Below are 20,373 nucleotides of genomic sequence, written 5' to 3'. Positions count from 1 at the left end.
CAAACATATCAGTCATCAGCTGTCCCTACATCTTATATAATTATAATATTTAATTGGCTCTATATCACTGATCAATATGTAGGAAACACTGTCACACCTGGATAACAACATCAAGAGACCATTCTTTTCAAAATAATTGTTCAGATGAGAAAATATTGAATTGGGTGTACCCTGCCTCGAGCCCAAAGTCAGCTGAGACAGACGCCAGCACGCTCGCGACCCTCGTGAGGGTAGCAGTACGGAAAATGGATGGATGGATGAAATCTAATGGTAGATATTTCCAACTGGAGTCACATATACTGCATCAACAATTCCATTGCTGATATCGGCAACGCATTAAGTGGAAATTACGTTCAAGATATCGGTAATTCTGTCGAGCTGTCGTTTTGATTATCGTCACAATGACTTTACGGATCTCTTGAATGAAAATTCCAACAATTAAAAGACAAGTCAGAACGACGTTTTTGATATCAATCTTAGGTTTTTAATGTTAAGAAGGCTTTCCATAAATGTGGCTCTTTTTCTCAACAGGTAGGTTTTGACGTGCTTTTTTTTCAGTGGTGCCACACGAGGACAGTATAGGAACACCTTCAGCGTTACATTACACTGTATGGAACTGTACAGTATTTCCTGAACAAAAGTCTAATAATATAGCTCGTATAAAAGTGGGGGCACAATGAACTACTGACAATGTAGATTATACCTTATTTCGAATATGAGAAAAAGTCATTTTCCCAGAGGATGCGAAGCAATTCAAATACGTGCAACAACAGACGCCAGCAAGTTATGCACTTATTGCCTTAATGCGTATGTACAGTATCTAGTACATACATACACATATTTTTTTAAAAATGCCTCCGTAAATCCGTGTTGTCTTCCTCTCGGTGTAGCTCAACCCCCCCCCCGCCCGCCAGTCTCCTGCTCTCCCCAGCAGAGGAGTAGGAAGAGCCTTCAGCCCAGCCAAGTGAACAACAAGCCTGCCACAGGGGGAAATTGCACTGGTGGGTGTTTTCTCTGTTCTCATTTTGAACGCTCGCGCGGCGGTGGTCACTTTGTTTGTTGTGTTTTCAAAGAAAACACCTTTTTATTTATTTTTAATATATATATATATATATTTTTTTTTTTGGGTCCGTGCTCACTTGTTCTACGAGATTGCGGGTCTAGATTTTGGACTGTACGTGAGTGCATTTGGCTCGGCTAGGCCTGAAACCACATCGCCAACACTTATGGACTTTGCAAAACAAGCCTAACACTGCCAGCAAACGGTAATGATCTTTCTAGGTGTGATGTGTGTCCGGTAAACCCGCTTGGAATGTTTTTTCTTTGCGTTGGAAAGAAAAACGTCTTTTAAACTCGCAACGTTGTTTTCCTTGAAACGCAACGTTAGCATGCTAGCTGCAGCAGCTAAAGCGACCGTAGCGTGGAAGTTTAGTTAAGGGGCTACCACTATTATTATTTTGTGTCACTGAAATCATGTGTCGCTTAAAGCAGTGGATACGCACTTGTTGTGGAGAGTCGTTTAATGGCAAGCTTAACCCCAACCTACATTTCCGTATTACTTTGTGACCATTGTGAGTTGAATTTGTGTGATTTACGATCTAAATGTACAATCTTTCGTTTTCATGATTTGACACATGGCAACTTTCAACAGGCTTGAGCCATTTTGAACAGATCATGAGTGAAAATGTGGGTGAAAGAATTGGCCAGAGGACACGGAAGTGACCGACCAGCCCACAGCAGCAGTGACTGTAAAGTTAGCGACCAAAGTCCAGTCTCGGTTGCCTTTTTATTTGAGAAAATGTCATGGTGACTTGTGAAAGACGAAAGACTCCCTGATGTTTGGCGGACATCGGCGCTGCACACTTTCACGGTTTGTGATTTGACTTTAAAAATGTTCTCGTTCAAGGCAGAGCAGGAGTGGTTGTGGTAAAAGCAAGAGAACCAGTTGTGTTGGTATGGACGTGTGAGGTGTGGTAAGATAACAGGCTTCCTTCGTTTCATTATTCAGTGTCCTTTTTTTTTGTTTAGGCTTGCACCTTCTCAACTTACACTGGGATCTGAATGGATACTGGATTCTAGCCAACTTGGTAATTAGTGCATCAGTAGTGGAGTAATTGCTTCAAATAAATGCTGAACATACAGTTGTATGTACACAGGAATCAAGTTGATTGGTTAGTTTCGCTCGGTGTGGTAAGGACATGCCTTTTATAGTCCCCACTAGCCTTCAGGTGTTACTGATTTTACCTGCTGGAACAGAGCTGTTAAGCGATTCGGGGCAGGTATGAACAAGCCCTTTGTTCAGATAGTCCACACTTTTCCATTTATGTAAGAGAGTTGCAAAATCATAAGAAGTCATTCTCAGCCGTGTAGTCTCTGAGTACAGAAGTCTGCTGCTCAGCCTGATGTTTTAGGCAGGGCTATCATTTGTGAGCCTTGGTAATGATGGCCTTTCATAGCAAAAACCATGGGTGTGTCACACTCACAAGCTGGCGTTTTCTTTGTCGCTCCTCCTCCTCTTCCTCTGTCTGTCTACTGTCCCAGGTTATCTGCTTTCCTCTTTTCCTCCCAACGGTTGCAGTGTGTGTTTTTATTTGAATAGCGATTACGTCATTTCGCTCTCCAAGCAGGAGGTAAACGTGTGATGAGCCACGCCAAGCAAAGTGCGCTCATGTTGAAAGCTGTGAGATGGTGAGGCTTGCTGAAAAGTTTGTAGTTTTCTGAATGTTTTCTTGTAAACTGTTAGCAAGTGCATCCCCAGCATTGGCTCTCACTGGCTGTTTGAATATTTATTTTTTTCTTGAAAAACCTGTTAATTCTTAATTTAGTTGTTTTATGATCTCATTTGTCACATCACAAGCTCAATGACTTTTTATAGAAAGATTTAGTGTACATGTAAATCTAGAGATTGATGTAAAGTTACTTTCTTAAAGAAACTATCGTGTCCAGATGGCCTATATTTTACTAACAAGGTCTCTGTAATGTATATATTTTTTTTATATACTGTAAATTGGCAGTATTTGGTGGAATCACCGCACTTCCAAAATGACAACTTTTCAGGAGGGAAAAAAACAACAACTAAACTGACAAAACTGAGAAACCGCTCGCAGATGATAGCGTGAGGGAGGCAACACAAAGAATGATCATAAGAAATGTGCAGCAAATTGGCCAACAGAGCAAATATTTTAAATTACAATGTGGTCCTACTTTCTAATGTTTTTTTTTAACAGAAAAAGAAAAGTTTCTCTTGATCTGTTTATTGTGCCAAAATCAACCAATGAATTAGAACAGAAACAGACAAAAGAAAAAAACGTCTGAATCAGAATTTCCCTATTATGATGGAAGAAGGCTCTTTTTCAATGAGGAACTGTAGTCCTCCTCACCTTTGAGGCAAGTTTGAGCAATAAACATATCATATTCCTTTAGTGTTTCATTTATTTAAAAAAGTGTGTTTTCACTTATTTCTGTATTGCACTACATTTCCTTTTAACCACATTGATTAAAAAAGGTAAGGATGATTAAATTTTGGGGCTGGAATGGGTTAATTGCTTTCTATTCATTTCAATAGGAAACATTACCTCGGGATAAGAACGTTTTGGGTAACAAATGCAGTCACTGAACCAATAAGTTTGTAACCCAAGGTTCAACGTTATTTTAATTACTTTTTCAAAAGCAATAGAACTAATTACATTTCACATTTTGATTACTTTTCTTAATTTTTAAATGAATGCATCAACAGGACCCTTGGATGTTTCCTCTAAAATGTGGATTAAAACCATACAGCCTTATTTTGGAATTACCACGTGTTTGTTCTTAATGCAAATGATGAACTGATAACAAAACATGATGAAATGTTAATACATAATAAAATGTGTTTGTTGCAATATATGTGTACAGCATGTAGAAAATCACCATACCATGTTGACCTCATGACAATGCATAATTTAGACAAATCGTGTTATTCATAGTAATATTAACACAATTGCATCCAAGGGCTATAGAAGAAACTTGTGTAAACTTTGATGCCATCATGAAAAAGCACACTTTCTTCAAATGTAAGCAGTACATAATTGTCATACTACGATGATATTGTTGTGATTGTAAAAGCTGGGTCGCATGTTGTATTGAATGCGTTTCTAGCCTTATGTGACACAGTTTTGTTCTTTGTGCTGTAAAACTCCCACTGAGGACTGATTCTCTTGCTCTCCTCTGACTCGTCCTTGTGGCTACTTTCTTTGGTGCAATTGTTTTGCTGTGGGCCACTATCAAGGACAAATGCTTGCATTGATACTCAAAATGAATTGGATTAGGCTCTGTCACTGTTTTATCACACAAATCAAATCACACATCAATAACAAAGGGATCACTCACGCTCCCTCTGTAATGTGTTTTCACAGACTTGAATTGGTCATTGTCCTCAGAGCCAAAGACAGACCAAACATGAGATAAATGCCATTTTCTTGTTGAGCTTGACATACTTAAACATGTTCAGTGTGTTTCAAGAGAAGTGCACCTCTTTATTGGTGCAATGGTTCCCATATTAACATGTTGCTGATCTACTCTCATTTTGTGGCTTGGCTGTTCATTGTGTGCATGCCCGAATTCATGTCCATATGTCATTCGTAATACCGGAAATATCATATTACATTTCCGAATGGTATAAAAGGAGAAAAAAAAACCCAGGTGATAATGGGTCGATATGGTGTTCACTATTGTGTAATTTTCTGTAATATTGATAATCACCCAGCTGACCTTGTGGAGTTCCACAGTGTCCATCTGTGTAAAACGTGGGTGGGTGTGTTTGCATTTTCGCACAGTGTTACCACCATACTGGTTGACCACAGGGCGGGGGAGGGAGAACATAGGTTGAAACAAGGATGGCAAATGCAGTAGTGGTTGGATGTGTGCCAACACCAACACGTGAAACGCACAGAGGCCAAATCTCTGTTTGACAATTCAAATGAAGCTGCGTCAGCGGAGTACTTTGCCAAGCCACAACAGCATTTTATCATAGCTTGACCTCTGCTGTGTGCATGCGTACGCACTGCCCATGTTCCAGTGTTATCTGGAATAGCAATATATAAAAATCAAGAGTATGTGGCATTCAGTTGGACGTTTAAACTTGTTCTCTCAATGTCAAGATTCTAGTATGCAATGGAGATCTGCAGTGCTTCTATGGTATATTTTGTGTACAGCCGGCGATTAGGTTTGTGGTGTACGTCCAGCTCAGGCCATTAGGCTTGCTACGAAAGGCATAATAATTAATGTCCAATACTGCTTCTTTAAATGGCTAAAGCCATTTATATCGCTTCTAAGAAACTCCCTACCACAAGAATGCTAGTGGTGGGATGTGTATATTTGTAGCACTGCAGCACAAGAGGCTGTTCTCCTCTGTGCTCTTAACAAGAATTAACTTATTTTAATTAAATTATATGTTTTTTAAAACAGTCTGACAACAAATGGTCAGAGGAGTATGAGGATATACCTGATATGTCATTTTGGGACATGAATGGTTTGGGTTTCTTTCACAAATGTAATACATGAAGTTGACAGCAGCTGCAGTCAAGTTTTATAATGATACTTTATTGCTTTCTGTCATAAAATTGCACTGGCACTTTCCCTCAAATTCCTCCTTCATTTTGTAAGCCTTATCCACTGGGCTTTTTTTTTTACTTTGATCAGAGGAAATGAAGGATCCTTAAAATAAAATGGGTGTTAGGGTGGTCATAGGGGAAAAAGGGAACAACACCGTTATCAGGTCAGATTCCAACAGCTGAGACAGGATATGACATGTTAAATCTTACTGTGGAATGTATAACAATAGGGGGTGTGTGTATCTGTTTTTGTGTGGTTTGGTCCTATCCCTCAAATGTGTGGCAGTGGAAAAGGACCCAAATGGAAATAAGCAGAAGTTGAAAGGATCCTGTACTTATTTCATGGTAAATAAATGTTTTTGTCAGTGAATTTGAAAATATGGTGACTTTTCATGCACATTTAGTAACTTTAAAAACGATTTTAAAAATAAATAAAGTACCGTCCGCTGCCATATTTATCGAATACGTGACCAGATAACCGGGATAGTGACATCACATATGGACGACACAAGAACGTTTTGGGTTACAAACACAGTCACTGAACCAATTAAGTTTGTAACCCAAGGTTCAATGTTATTTTAATTACTTTCTCAAAAGTAATACAACTAATTACATTTAACATTTTGATTACTTTTCTTAATTTTTAAATGAATACATCAACAGGACCCTTGGATGTTTCCTCTAAAATGTGGATTAAAACCATGCATCCTTATTTTGGAATTACCACGTGTTTGTTCTTAATGCAAATGATGAACTGATAACAAAACATGATGAAATGTTAATACATAATTTAGACTTTACACCGATTTTTATCGGCTGATACCGATCAATCAGTCAAAAATTACTGCAATTTTATTTTAAACCTGCAATATATATTGTGACGTGAAATAATACAGGATCAGTGTTCGGTAAGTGTAGTTCATCATTCCACAAATGAACTAGTTGAGTTCATAATAATTTTTTTTTAAACTAAATTCACCGGTCCAGAAACGAACTAGTTCATAGTTTGTTTTTTTCCCAATATGTTGCAGACGGCCTCCATCCATCCATTTTCTGAGCCGCTTCTCCTCACTAGGGTCACGGGTGTGCTGGAGCCTATCCCAGCTATCATCGGGCAGGAGGCGGTGTACACCCTGAACTGGTTGCCAGACAAGCACATACATACAAACAAACAACAATTCGTACTCAGTCACACCTACGGGCAATTTAGAGTCTCCAATTAATGCAGGTTTTTGGGGTGTGGGAGGAAACCGGAGTGCCCGGAGAAAACCCACGCAGGCACGGGGAGAACATGCAAACTCCACACAGGTGAGGCCGAGGATTGAACCCGGGTCCTCAGAACTGTGAAGCTGACGCTCTAACCAGTCGGCCGCCTGCAGACAGCCTATTAACCTAAAAATACTGGCATTTCAGTTTCCCTATGTTGCCACCCATTCAGTCCTCAAAAGTAGCCAGTTGCTGCTTTCACCTTACAATCTCAAAGACATGAGGAAAAACTTGATTGAACGGTGTTTTTTGTTTTTGTTTTTTTAAATGAGGTATTAAAACAAAAACAGGACTTTTCTACTTAATGTGCAAACAAAAACACGCAACACAGTATGGCAGGAATGATGGTGAAAGGATTTTGATAACTTTGCATTCCTCGCAGCTCTAGCTGACTATATTAACACAATTATCTATTCTTAGCTTGCAAAACAAAATAAATTCCATATCACAGTGTGATCGTACAGTGTTTTAAATAAAGCATTCTGATACAAATGATAATTTTCCTTGTAATCCATTTTTACAATTACGTACTGTATTACATAAAAACACATTCCATTTACGCAGTGACCCTGAGCGCATCTTGTGCACTCGCGCAGCTGCCACTAGTTTCATTCTGAAGAGCGAAATAGGAACTGCAGCAGGTGTGCAATCTTTTGAGCATGTCTAAACAGGTCCCTCTGCTGGTCACTTTTAATATTCGGCGCCCTTTGCACAATGGTCATTGCACCGGACTATTGCTCTATTAGTCATTCAAACTGCTCTCATTGCTAGAGAACTCTGCATCGTTTTGCACAATTGTCAAAAAAATAAACAATTGTACCGGCATTACCAGATAACTAGCAACCTTTTATTGCTCAGTGGCTGTTTTTCTCAATGTTTTTATGTCTCAAAAGTATTCTCTGTGAATTGAGTGTCTGTTGTCGTACTAGAGCGGCTCAAACTACAGCAGAAAAAATCCTTTTGTGTTTTTGACATACTTGCGAAATAGAGATGATTATGATTATGTTCACATTTTTGAGTACCGGTACACGATCTGATCTTTTGTGCTGTTGGTAGTACACCACATAGTGGCTGAATGGCTGATGTTATTTCTGTGCTTAAAAACATTAAGGTATTTTGAGTACTCAACTGATTTAAGGTGTAGTGGGTTTTTATTAAAGACAATATTAGGATGTGGAGCTTCCCCAAAAGAAAGAGGAAAGGATGTTTTGAACTTCTGGGCTGTATTATCCAATATAACCATTATCACCACTCTATAGTTTTCTTAAACTCTTAAATTGCAGAGAGACCTTATATACAATCAATCCACAAAGGTAATAAGTAAAACTGTGTTAATAAAATTTAAACCAGGACAGAGAAGTAGCATAATTATATAGGCCAACAGTGTACAAAATCCAGCACAAAAAAGAAAACATTTGAGAGCAGCAGGTATATACGACATTTATACCATACACTTGATGCCGAGTGTATGGTATAAATGTGGTTGATTGTTTTTTATTTCTGTATTTCTTTTTGTCTTACTGTATGCAATGCTTCTTTTAAAAACTGTGTTTGTAATTATCCACAGTTTTACAATAGAAAAAGATTACAGATTGAGATTCACTTTTTTTTTTTTTAAACTTATGTCTTGTATGTGCATGCAATGCAAACAAGTCTTTGTTGTCAGACCAGAGAGATTTAATATGGTATGAGTCAGTGAATTAAAATGGAGAAAATGGTTTTTTGCAAAGCTGGTTTGCAGCCACGCTCACGTCATCCCATACTAGACATATGGTTGGAGAGTGAGCTTCTCCAGATTCCCTTTCCTCTCTTACCAGTGAGTGGAAGCTGTTTCATCTATTCAAACTTGTTTATGCCCAAGTAATTCTAAACCAGTAATAAGTGAACATGAATGCACTCATTAACAGCCAATCTTATTCAGAGGTGGAATTTGACCAGTTTTCTTTCTCAAATACTCTTCTTATTTCTAGGTACAGAAAGTTCATTGTTGCCTCCTGTTGTATTTATTTGCACAGTGAGAGCTAATCACAATGGTTGAGCAGCAGTTCAAATAAGGTGTCCACTGCTTGTGATCAACTCATTCATGTCACAAATGAATATCAGGGCTAGAACACCTCAATAGATTTCTATAAGACAATCCACAAGCTAAATGTTGTGTGGAATATGTGAATATGAAACGAACAGCAATAAGGAGTAGTCATCAGTCCCATTCTCAATTGATACAATAGTTTCTAAGTTTAAGTTAGGTTTAACTTGGAACCACTTACATTAGGCCTTCAATAAATCCACGAAGTAGGGCTGCAACTAACGATTATTTGAATAATCGATTAATCGATTTATTTTTTTCTTTCTTTTTTAAAATTGAATCTGATTAAAAAAAAAAAAAAAATGCATTTTTTAAAAACGTATGTCCCTTTGTTAAAATACAGGACATTATTTCAAATTGACTGTGCAGAAAAGTGCGCAAACAACTGGTTGGTGCATGAACATCCCAGAGTTCTCAAAGGAATAAATTACTAAATTAAAAAAACCTAAATGTTGATGTCAAATAGCTTTACAGTAGACCATGGACCAATACAAAAACCACAAATGTATGCTATACATCATCTATACAATTTCTGTACTGCTTTAGCGCTTATCCTCATTGGGGTTGCGTGTGTGCTGGAGCTTAGCCCAACTGACTTCGGGTGAGAGGCGGGGTACACCCCGGGGAACATGACAAAAAAGCAGCCACACTTGCATTCACACCTAAGGCCAATTTAGTCTTCCTTTAACCTAACATGCATGTTTTTGGAATGCGGGAGGAGACCCTTGCAAGCTTCATGCGAGCCAGTCAGCCATCTTGTGTGTTATATATGCAGTAATATCTGCCAAATATAGCCTTTTTAAAGAAGTGCACAAAATAGGTTTTCTTTGTATTGTTTAAAGGGGACCAGAGCTGGCAGAACAATAAAAAAAATAATACACTGTCGTGTTAAAATGTTTTTTCCTGATAACACTAGGGCTTACCGTTTTTACGTTGCACCTTGTTTGTGTGCGAAGGTCAATCGCCAGGTGTGTGCTGTGAGTTGCTGACTGTATTTTTGCTCATGATTGTCCAGTCATGTTCAGAATCATCTTTATTCACCAAGTATGTCAAATACACACAAGGAATTTGTCTCTGGTAGTTGGAGCCGCTCTAGTACAACAACAGACAGCCATTTGACAGAAAATAAATTTGAGACATAAAATCAGAAAAACATAAAAACACATCATAAAAAAAAAAAAAAAAAAGTCACATCGCTCTGTGTGCAACTAAAGTATTTGGTGTTATTACAGTTTGTTCTATTCAAAGAGAAAGTCACATAAAATTACGTCTTTGGTCGTGCAGAGTTTGTATAAATGTATGTGTTGTAAAACTTTGAACACTTGTTGTTTAAACGAGATTGCGGCACACAGTTATGTCATTGATAATGAGCAAGAAAGCTTTTTCTCTGTCCAGTTGTCTAAAATGTAAAGTGCAGGGACAAAATGCGCAATAAAATTAAGGTGTCACTAATCTGTTATTGGAGCAGGTCCTCAGTTCGAATCCTGGGTTGGACCCTCCTATGTTCTACCTGTTCTTGCTTGATTTATCATTCGAAACACAACACATTTTTGGTTAGAAGACTATAAATAGCCCATGGGTGTAAATGTTACTGTGAATGATTGTTTGTCTAGACTACAGTATACAGGTGCCATCTCACTGTAGGAGAGTTCATTGTATTTCAGCATTGCAATTCCAAAAGTGAAACTCAGATTCATTCAACACTTAAAAATTATTTTCAGAAGGCCAATTCAAGCCTCATTTCCCTATTTAAAATCTTTTCGGCTGTTTCTTATGTAACATTCTAATTTCTTGGAGATGGTAAAATGTGGGTTTTTGTTATCTGTAAGCTAAAATCAAAAGAGATTTTTAATTGAACTGCAGAGCTACTGTACATACAAGTTTTCTAATTCTAATATATTGCGAATGCACCTGTATCTGCCTTGGGATTGAATGGTGACTAGTCCCGGGTGTACCCCACGTCTCTCCTAAAAGTCAGCTGGGGATCGAGAATCGAGAACTGATTGGAACCAGGACAAAAGTTCCGGTTCTCCCAGAATCGTTCCAATTTAAAAGTTTTGGTCCCCAGTTTCGATGCCTAGTCCGCCGACTCCGAAGCAGAGTGTGGCGAAAATCAACAAAGAAGAACGTGCACGAAGACGTACTTGTGCCCAATGGCGATGGCGGCGAGCAAAAGTGTGTCTTATCTTTGTTAAAATAAATGACCAGTCACCTCAGTGCAACACTTGGAATAGGATTATATTGTGCAAAGAAGGCTTTCACGATGTGTAGCGTCTGACATGCTCCCTCACGCTCCGAGCCTCAGCCTAGACTGTGCGGAGCTTCAGTGAAGTCTACTGTCAATTGGGTGAGTGAAACAATAAAATACGTCTATGACAATATTGAAATATCTAACGAGGATAAACTGTTGGTTGCACGTTTGCACTGATGATTTTTAGCGTTTATTTTAGTCTTCAAACCAACGAAAGAGCTGATGACAGAAAACAAAGCTTAACATTGAGCCAAAACTTCACCGTGGCAACTTTACATCACAATGAATTGGGACAAAATTTAATTATTCAGTATCACAAACTCTAACCTTGTGCCTCATCGGTGGGTAGGGAAAGGAATCAACATTTTATAGCATTTGGTTCCATTCATTAAAAAAAAAAAAATCACTGGTCCCGTGTGAAGTTACTTTCGGTGCGTACCCTTCAAAATAAAAGGCTACAAGCTTAAAATACGAAGTCAAGTTAAAACCTGCACATATAAACCATTTGACGTGATAAAGCAGTCCCAAATAACTATTTTAACAATACTATATGTAACCTGTAGCTGAAAGATTAATTAATGAATATTAAGTCAATTGGGTTAGTTCCACACACATTGCCTTTTAGTTCATAGGGTTGATATTCTTACTGGTTATAAAGAACTCAGAGTCAAATGTTCATTTTAGTCTATACTGCGGGCTGCTAAGAAAATGGATGTTCATAATTTGGACACCCTTTATTTAAACCATGCAAACCTTTTTGACCCAGCCCTCTAAAAGAATCGGAATCCGGAACCGGAATCGGGACCGGAATCGCTCGAATTCAAATGATGCCCAACCCAAAGTCTGTGGAATATTTGTTGCCTATATTGAAAGTTCTGTTTTTTTATTTTAATTTTATTTTTGTTTTTAGAAAATTATGAGTGAAAACAGTAAGGTTAGATGCATTTGGGTAGGCTTGTTAAAATCAATCGCTGTATGCTTTGTTCCAGAAGGAAGTAAATGAACCATAGAGGTAAGTCTGCATGCAGATTAATATCTGATATCTAATACACAGGGCTAGTAAGCTCAGTTTTTTTTATTGCATCACTCATGGCTCTAAGACCTTTGAAAATGAGTTTGGGAAGAGTGTAACACAGGCCGTTCACTTTTGTATTAGAGGCCTTTTCTTTTTACAGTTGGGGGCTTGCTTGGCTTGAGCGCACACTTTGATGTGCACGACTGGTGCTGGCAACATGTCCTGCCATTTTAATCAATGACAACATTTTATATATATTTAGCATATTAAAGTAGTGATTGAACATGATTTTGTGCTAGTGGTGTTGTTGATGTTAGAGTATAACTGTAGCAATACATGGTAGGTACATTACCAACTTGAATGAATGAGTGTTTGGGAACTCATGCAAGATGTTTTTTTTATTTTATTTCAGGAAGTCATTTGTAGTCATTTGGAGGAACGAGGGTTCCACCTGACAGCAATGATATATACTGTATATTTAGCACAGGTGTCCTGTACCTTGTGCTGAAATCATTAATTCACTCTAAGTAAATCAGTTTTTTTATATTTGACATTAGGATGGTACAATGCTGTCCCACGACTGAAGATGTGTTGCTCACAGATTTTGCTCCTTCACACTTTTACTGCATCCTTGGAATGAAGAAGTGCTAACAAGTTGCACATGCAGCATCTTAAAAAAATCTCTTTCTCTCTTCACACGACACTTTTTTGAATGTTTTTAACGTGCTGAGCAGAAGCTGAGCAGAGCCATCAAAAGTTGCTCCAGTTGTCCTGGTTGATGCTAGGCCTTCAAATTGGTCTTAATCATTGTGATTGACTGAAGCTCTGGTTGGTTGCAAGGTCCTTTTTTAATGCTCCTTTTATTTTTCATGCAATTAACTATTTTAATTCCTTCCTTACTTCTTTACTGTGTTAACTCCTACTGTTTAATTGCTTTTAAAGATGAATTGAATCAGCACTCCTGTAGGCACACTTTCATTTGTGCCTGGTACCTGTGCCCACCTGCCCTCATAACTGTATTCCTGGGTGATTTGGTTCTACTCTGTTGGTTCTTTGATTTCTGGTGTTGGTTAAATCCCTCTTGCTCTTTGGTGTTGACCCTGTCCTTTCCTTTCCTCTGCTTTGCTCTTAGTGTGTGAATGGAGCAGTGTGCGAGTACGGCCTCCCTGCTGGCCTCCGTGCGGGAGCAGGAGAGGCAGTTTGAGATGCTGAGCCGAGCTCTGGAGGAGGAGCGGAGGTCGTGTGCCGGCACTTTGCCCCGCCCCCTCCCCAACATGCAGGTAACATTGTATACTCCTTGCCTCTTTCCGATCCACCCTCAAGCACCTTGCCATCACCCTTGAAATGAGCAAAGTGCCTCCATTTTCATGCTTATGGTCAGCTTCATTAAGTCTGTGTGAACAGGATGGCAGCAGAAGCTGTGGACAAAAAAAAAATAAAGCATTCAGATTTATTTGGCTCAATTCTCGTTGGAGCTTTAATTTGGATATGTAAGGAAAGGTGAGGTAAATGTGTACATCAGTTGGTGTACATCCCCTTTCTAAGGATTGACAGTTTGGATTGCAAAATAAACACAGGTGGGCTCATGACTAAAGGGCCTGTTAGAGTATGTGAACTAATACCAGGACTTTTTTACGTTTGAGCAGTAAACCTGTCTCTACCATTGCGTAGTCACAGTGAATATTTATAGTGAAGCACTTTGCAGTGCAGTGTTCCTGAGTAGACAATTTCGACGCTCTGATACAGTTTACAGCTTCTGATCACACATCCTTTCCATCCTCTCTCTTCGTTCCCCAGTAACCATCCATGTTTCATGTCTTCCCCATCCTCATACCAACTATTCAGCCTAACAGACCACAGTGCAGCACATCATGCTGAATATGTTTGTTTCCTGTAAGATTCCTGTTCTTTGTCTTTAACGAGGTCATCAATGTGTATGTGCTTTGCTGTATTAATTTAATTGGATTTGTTTCTGGGATAAGGAAGTAAACTGCCATTAACTTTCCTCATATGACAAAGGACTGAACAAATATTCTTGGTTAAACATTCTTCGGAGTTGGAGTAATCACATCAACTTGACACTTTTACCTGCCTTTAAAACTGAGAAGTGACCCCATGCTCAAGGTTTATTTCACACATGCACATCTTCATTCGTCTGTTTCTTTTCTGATAGACGCTGCCATTAATATGAATAAATACAAATATACTTGAACAAGCACAAACTTTGCGACCATTTGTTTTTCTTTCTGATGTAGAAAAATGGGAAATGACACTATTCCCCCCTTTTTTTGTTTTGATGTATGTAAACAAAAAACGAGAAATGAGTCATCTTCCGTTTCTTGTTTGAAAATTGGAAATCGCAAAATGGAAAACGAGCTCTGACCTGATGTTCCAGGTTTGAAAAATGTAAAACAAGCCTTTATCTGATGTTCTATTTTGTGTTTATGTAACACAAGTCGGGAAATAAAATACGACGACAATTCGTTTCCTTAAACTTGCTTTATGCAGCTCTGCCTTGACCGGGACGACAAGCTCAGTGCCGACGGCGACGCTAAGCTTGGGAGGTCAAAGTTGTCAGCGTATTCCATGTGCCTTCTATAGGAACGACGACCTCCCCAACATGGCTGCCACGTAGGCACGTCGGTTAGCCGGGCTCTGGCATATCTAGTGTTCATCTCTATGGCTGGGCCCTGTTGATATCATTAGCTTGTGCGTCTATTTCAAAGCCAACAAACAAAAATGTCACAAAAAGTGTATACATTAATTACTGAATGTACTTCTTGACATCTAATAGAAGAGCATGTATTTGTTCTGTCTGTCACTGTGCCTCACAGGCATAAATAGATGAACAAAGATACATGATTTCTTGCAAATAATTACTTTTTTGAATAATTAAGTAACATTTTATAATTTCCCACGGCACACCTGAAGAACGCTTACGGCACACTAATGTGCCCGGGCACACTGGTTGAGAGTCACTGGTGTAGATAAAAACCAACAGCATAACTTTTGGTGAAATCGCTAGAGAGAAATGTCCAAAGATGGATCTTGAAGCAAGATGCAGTAGAAGAAGAATGCCTTCTGGGTCAAGGCAAAGCCACATAAAGAATGCTTGAGAAAAAGAATTAATCGTTTTGAAGAAACACATCATAGAACATCAGATAAAGGCTCATTTTCCGTTTTTCACCTTCCAATTTCCAAACAAGAAATGGGAGACGACTCTTTTACCTGTTTTTGGTTTACATACATCAAAACAAAAAAGACGAGAATAGTCGTTTCCCTCATTTAGTTTTATTTATTTATTTTTTAAAAAAATTTCATTCATCCGATGGAAAAATGAATGGCCACAAAGTACACAGACCCCCCCGAGTCATTATTTTGTTTTGATTGGTTGACTACCAACAACAACTGGGACCTCCCCATTTCTGTGTCATTAGTCTCGCTGCAATATAAGTATCCTTTCAAACTGTTCCGTGTAAATCCAGTGGTTTAGGAATTGGATTACAAGTACAATTCATGTTGTGAGGGCAAGACAAATGTAGATTCAAAAAAAAGATTCAAGATGTTTATTTGTCATATGCACTTCTAAAAACAATGTTAGCACTGGGCAATACAATTCTTACTTTGCTAGTCTTCCTCCACTTATACAAAGAATATAAAAGAAAAAAAGTAATGAAAGATAAATACTGAAGCAGGGGGTGGGGGAGCAACAATGACAATTTAAAAAATGGACAGTGTACTTGAGTCCGGCAGTGGTAGACTGTTGGCTTAAATGCAACGGCTCCGTTTTTTAAATGTTTTTTATTTTAATTTTTTTTAAATCAGAGAGCAATGTCTCTTCTGTGAATCATTGCGACACAAGTCTGGCTCTGTCTGTGGTCTTTCTTACCCCAATAAGTTATAGCTCTGGAGCACCGTTTGGGGCTGGAACTGTCTGTGCATTGCATTGCTGAATCAAAATTGACAGTCCAAGGCTCAATTTTTTTTTCCTTTGAGGAGCAGTTATGCTAATCATTTCTGCATTTGAGGAGCAACTTTATAATTTTGAGCAATTTTTTTTGCAGGTCTATCGCACAGAAGCAGAGGTTTTATTAAACAAAAATACGACAATATAATGGGGGAAGTGAATGTAGGGCTGGAGCTATCGCATATTTTAGTACTCGAGTATCCTCTGAAACCCTCTTCTGTTTGGGTACATAACCCAATTTACCTTTTATTCCTCTCTGACTACATTTGCCACCTTTTTCACCTCCATGACTCAAGGTGTACCTGCTTACAGATCAGATGGTAGTATACTGGCCATATGTCACACAGTGACTACACTGAGCAAAACTTATAAGCACCCTGTACGCAAGTAATGTCAGTGTTGGAAAAGTTCCTTTTCCGATGCAAACTAGTGAAAAAATAAATTTCAGTTCACCATTCCAAAAATGAACTCCTTCAGTTCATAATTAAAAATTTGGAACCAAGTTCACCGTTCAGAAAGTTAACTAGTTCGTAGTTCTTTTTTCGCTCTCAATATGTTGCTGATGGGTTATTACCCTCAAAATACTGGCATTTCATTTCCCCCCCATTCTGTCCACTCTAGTAGCCAGTTGCAGCTTTCACCCTACAATCTCAAAAGCATTTTAAAAATGAGGTATTGAAACAAAAACAGGACTTTTGTCCTTAATGTGCAAACAAAAACACACAATACACTGACAGGAATGATGGTGAAAGGACATTTGATAACTTTGAATTCCTCGCAGCTCTGACTGACTACATTAACAAAATAATTTATCTGGTCTATTCTTATACTACAAAATAAAATAAATAGCATTTTATGACAGTGTGAGCATAGTGTTTTAACTAAAGCATTCTGATACAAATAATTTTCCTAGTAATACATTTTTACAATTCTGTACTGCATTACAAAAGAACACATTCAATTCCATTTACGCAGTGTCCCTGAATGCACCTCGCACACTCACGAGCTGCGAGGTAAACCTGAATGGTGGCAACAGCAGCACTGAATAGGATGCCAAGTACAGCCTCTATGATAAATGAAGACACAGAGTATGACGGATGAAGCGATATGAAAGCTCGTACATCGTGTATTCAGCCGGCATTCAACCGTCATAATACTCGTCGTCTTCGACTGGGAGAAAGGTCCGTGCGACAACCATACACGTCACGGGTGCTCGCCTTGCATTTCACTATGAAATGCTACCACACTTTCGCCATCCTCCGTCTTTTGCCCTTGCATTTTCCGTATCACGATTCGTTTCACTTCCGCCTTTTCGATGACGACATAATCGCGTTTTTACGTCAGTGCGTCCATTGAGCATAGCGAACAATCTATCATTCGCAGTTTTGCTTTTCAATGTGTTTTATGAGGTGCAAAATGCAAATTTTGACTCTCAAATAGTGATGTGAGACCGCTTCATTCAAGCCCTGCAGTCAATGCTGTTAGTGTCAACGCATATTTCATCTCCCTTTTTAGTATCATATTCTTTCAGTCATTGCACATAGTCGGTCTCATGTTTCCACTCTACCATCAAAACTCATTTATTGATGTGATGTCATGCTTATTTACATATCTTTTTTTTTCTCTATGCGGTTCTTTCGCATGGGTATGGTTTCAAGCGTTTTGCTAATAAGATTTTAAGGGTGTGGTTATTAACATAATACACCTGTTAGCTATAATTGTTAGTCAGTTGACACAAATCATTTCTAGAAAGCATTACTTGACTTGTCAATAAAATCATAATTAACGTTTGAGTCCAATGAAGGACATCGCTAAAGATCACAAACCGTACACTTGTTTATCTTTACTATTGGAATATTTGTGCGTCATGCATTAAAAATGCTTTGAACAACATCTTTTTAACAGAACGGCCGCCTTCCTTGTGATGCAGAGATAGAGAGGCTAACACTTAACGAGGGTTACGTCAACGGAACACATCATGTGAGAAACATTTAAAACTCTCTCTAATTCAACTATTATGAACAAAAGTAACTGTGAAGACCCTGTCAGAGGCTGTTTTTTTTAATACCCTGGGCCTCGAATGTGTTTGTGCAGTTCAGGATGGAGCCTGGTCAGATGGTACAGGAGACATACACAGTGGAGGAAGAGCCCCAGGAGTCCAACCCTGTGGTATCTGTGGAGACCAATGAGGATGGCACCACAAGACGCACAGAAACCACGGTAAAATGTGGACGGATGTTTGTGCTATGTAGTATGATGCTTACAGAAGTAGTATTCGGGTGCTTTCACACTTTTAGTTCACTTTCTGTGGTCCTAATCAGTAGATGTAATTGTATCAAAGATCCGTTATGCTTCATAACAAATCACGTGACTTAATTCTTTTACCGGTTGCTAGAAGGTACAAAAGAAGAACGTCTCGTGTATGTACTAAGTGAATAAAGCAGCGCTGATAAACACAAAATGGACCAAAACTAGTGTTTGTTAATAAATGTAATAATTATCTCGACAATCTGGTAGGCTGCAACACAAGCGTGAAAGTAGTCGAGGGCACCTTAGAAATATGACTCACGCAAATCATTTTCATTTGCACTATGTCAAGGCAGCAAATATTAAGCATGTTTGATACTGCTAACTGAAAAAATGATAAACCTACGTTCACACCAGACACAAAGTGAACTTTTGCCTCGCGTCCCTTGCACAAGTTGATTGCACAAGTTTAACCACACTGAACTCTCATTTGCTTTGGTCAACGGTCTTGGGATGAAAAGGTTTACCAATAAACCAAGCTAAAAGGCCACTTCTCGCTGTTACAGCAAACGAATGGAGGAAGACGATGTGTATTCCAATAACGAAGCATATGATATCACTCAGAACATAAAGAAAAAAGGCAGTGATGGAGGACAAGAAGTACAATCGTTTGAGTCATCTCCGTGAACACTATCACTGTCGTCTTGGTAATTATAACTATGTTTTAAAACATAGTTATAAAAAGACTAAAGTTTTAAAAGACTGAAGTGAATAAGGCTTAATATTTACTTGCAAATCCTTTGCTTGCAATAACTGCACCAAGCCTGTGACCCATGGTTGTCTGTACCAGCGTTCATTTGCCTCTTTCACCAAGGGGGCGAAAGTGGAATTAGATTAAAACGTACGAAAGGGTTCTACTGTGAAAGCACCCTTACTGTAATATAGGTAGTTGCTAGTTTATGATGTTCCTAACATACATTATATTGCCAATAGTATTCGCTCACCTGCCTTGACTCACACGATTTAAGTGACATCCCATTCCTAATCCATAGGGTTCAATAGGACGTCGGTCCACCCTTTGCAGCTATAACAGCTTCAACTCTTCTGGGAAGGCTGTGCACAAGATTTAGTAGTGTGTATATGGGAATGTTTGACCATTCTTCCAGAAGCAAATTTGTGAGGTCACACACTGATGTTGGACGAGAAGGTCTGACTCTGTCTCCACTGTAGTTCATCCCAAACGTGTTTTATCAGGTTGAGGTCAAGACTCTGTGCAGGCCAGTCAGGTTCTTCCACACCAGACTCAAGACACTCATTCATGTCTTTAAGGACCTTTCTTTGTGCACTGGTGCACAGTCATGTTGGAAGAGGAAGGGGCCAGCTCCAAACTGTTCCCACAAAGTTGGGAGCATGGAGTTGTCCAAAATCTCTTGGTATGCTGAATCCTTTCCCTGGAAAAACAAGCCCACACCATAATCCCCCCTCCACCAAACTTGACACTTGGCACAATACAGTCAGACAACTACCGGTCTCCTGGCAACTGCCAAACCCAGACTCGTCCATCAGTTTGCCAGAAGGAGAAGCGTGATTCATCACTCCAGAGAACATGTCTCCACTGCTCTTGAGTTTTGCAGGAAGGTTCACGGTATAGGTGGGCCAAAGAGGCGAAAGCAGGAGAAACGGAAAAAAAAACTATTTTTCTTGCTGGTCGAGTCCTTCTCAATAGGCTTTGGTAGTTTCTATGCATTTTCCTACAGGGTTTTGTGAAAAAGACTGGTCCAAATCATATATTACCGTGCACTTCTATCCCCGTCCATCCAATGTTTACATTATTGTACTGCCAAAACGCTATTATGGCTGCATCAATAATCATGCTCTGCTCACAATAATAAAACTGTCCATTGAGAAATTCTGTCCACTAATTTAACAGTATTCACTGTCAAATTTTTA

General features: G+C 38.9%; 1 protein-coding gene across 1 annotated transcript in view; it reads left to right on the top strand.

Moving 5' to 3' along the window:
• Positions 1-899: 899 nt before the first annotated feature.
• Positions 900-20,373, top strand: part of ctnnd1 (catenin (cadherin-associated protein), delta 1) — a 39,657-nt gene continuing 20,183 nt past the window's right edge. Inside the window, 4 exon segments of the mRNA XM_061680634.1 lie at positions 900-1,001; positions 13,342-13,489; positions 18,082-18,156; positions 18,271-18,396. Coding sequence (XP_061536618.1) covers positions 13,349-13,489; positions 18,082-18,156; positions 18,271-18,396 — 342 coding nt within the window. The 5' untranslated portion in view covers positions 900-1,001; positions 13,342-13,348.

Source organism: Phycodurus eques, chromosome 6 (genome assembly GCF_024500275.1).
Source record: "Phycodurus eques isolate BA_2022a chromosome 6, UOR_Pequ_1.1, whole genome shotgun sequence".
Lineage (NCBI taxonomy): Eukaryota > Metazoa > Chordata > Actinopteri > Syngnathiformes > Syngnathidae > Phycodurus > Phycodurus eques.
This window is presented reverse-complemented; position numbering and strand designations above follow the sequence as displayed.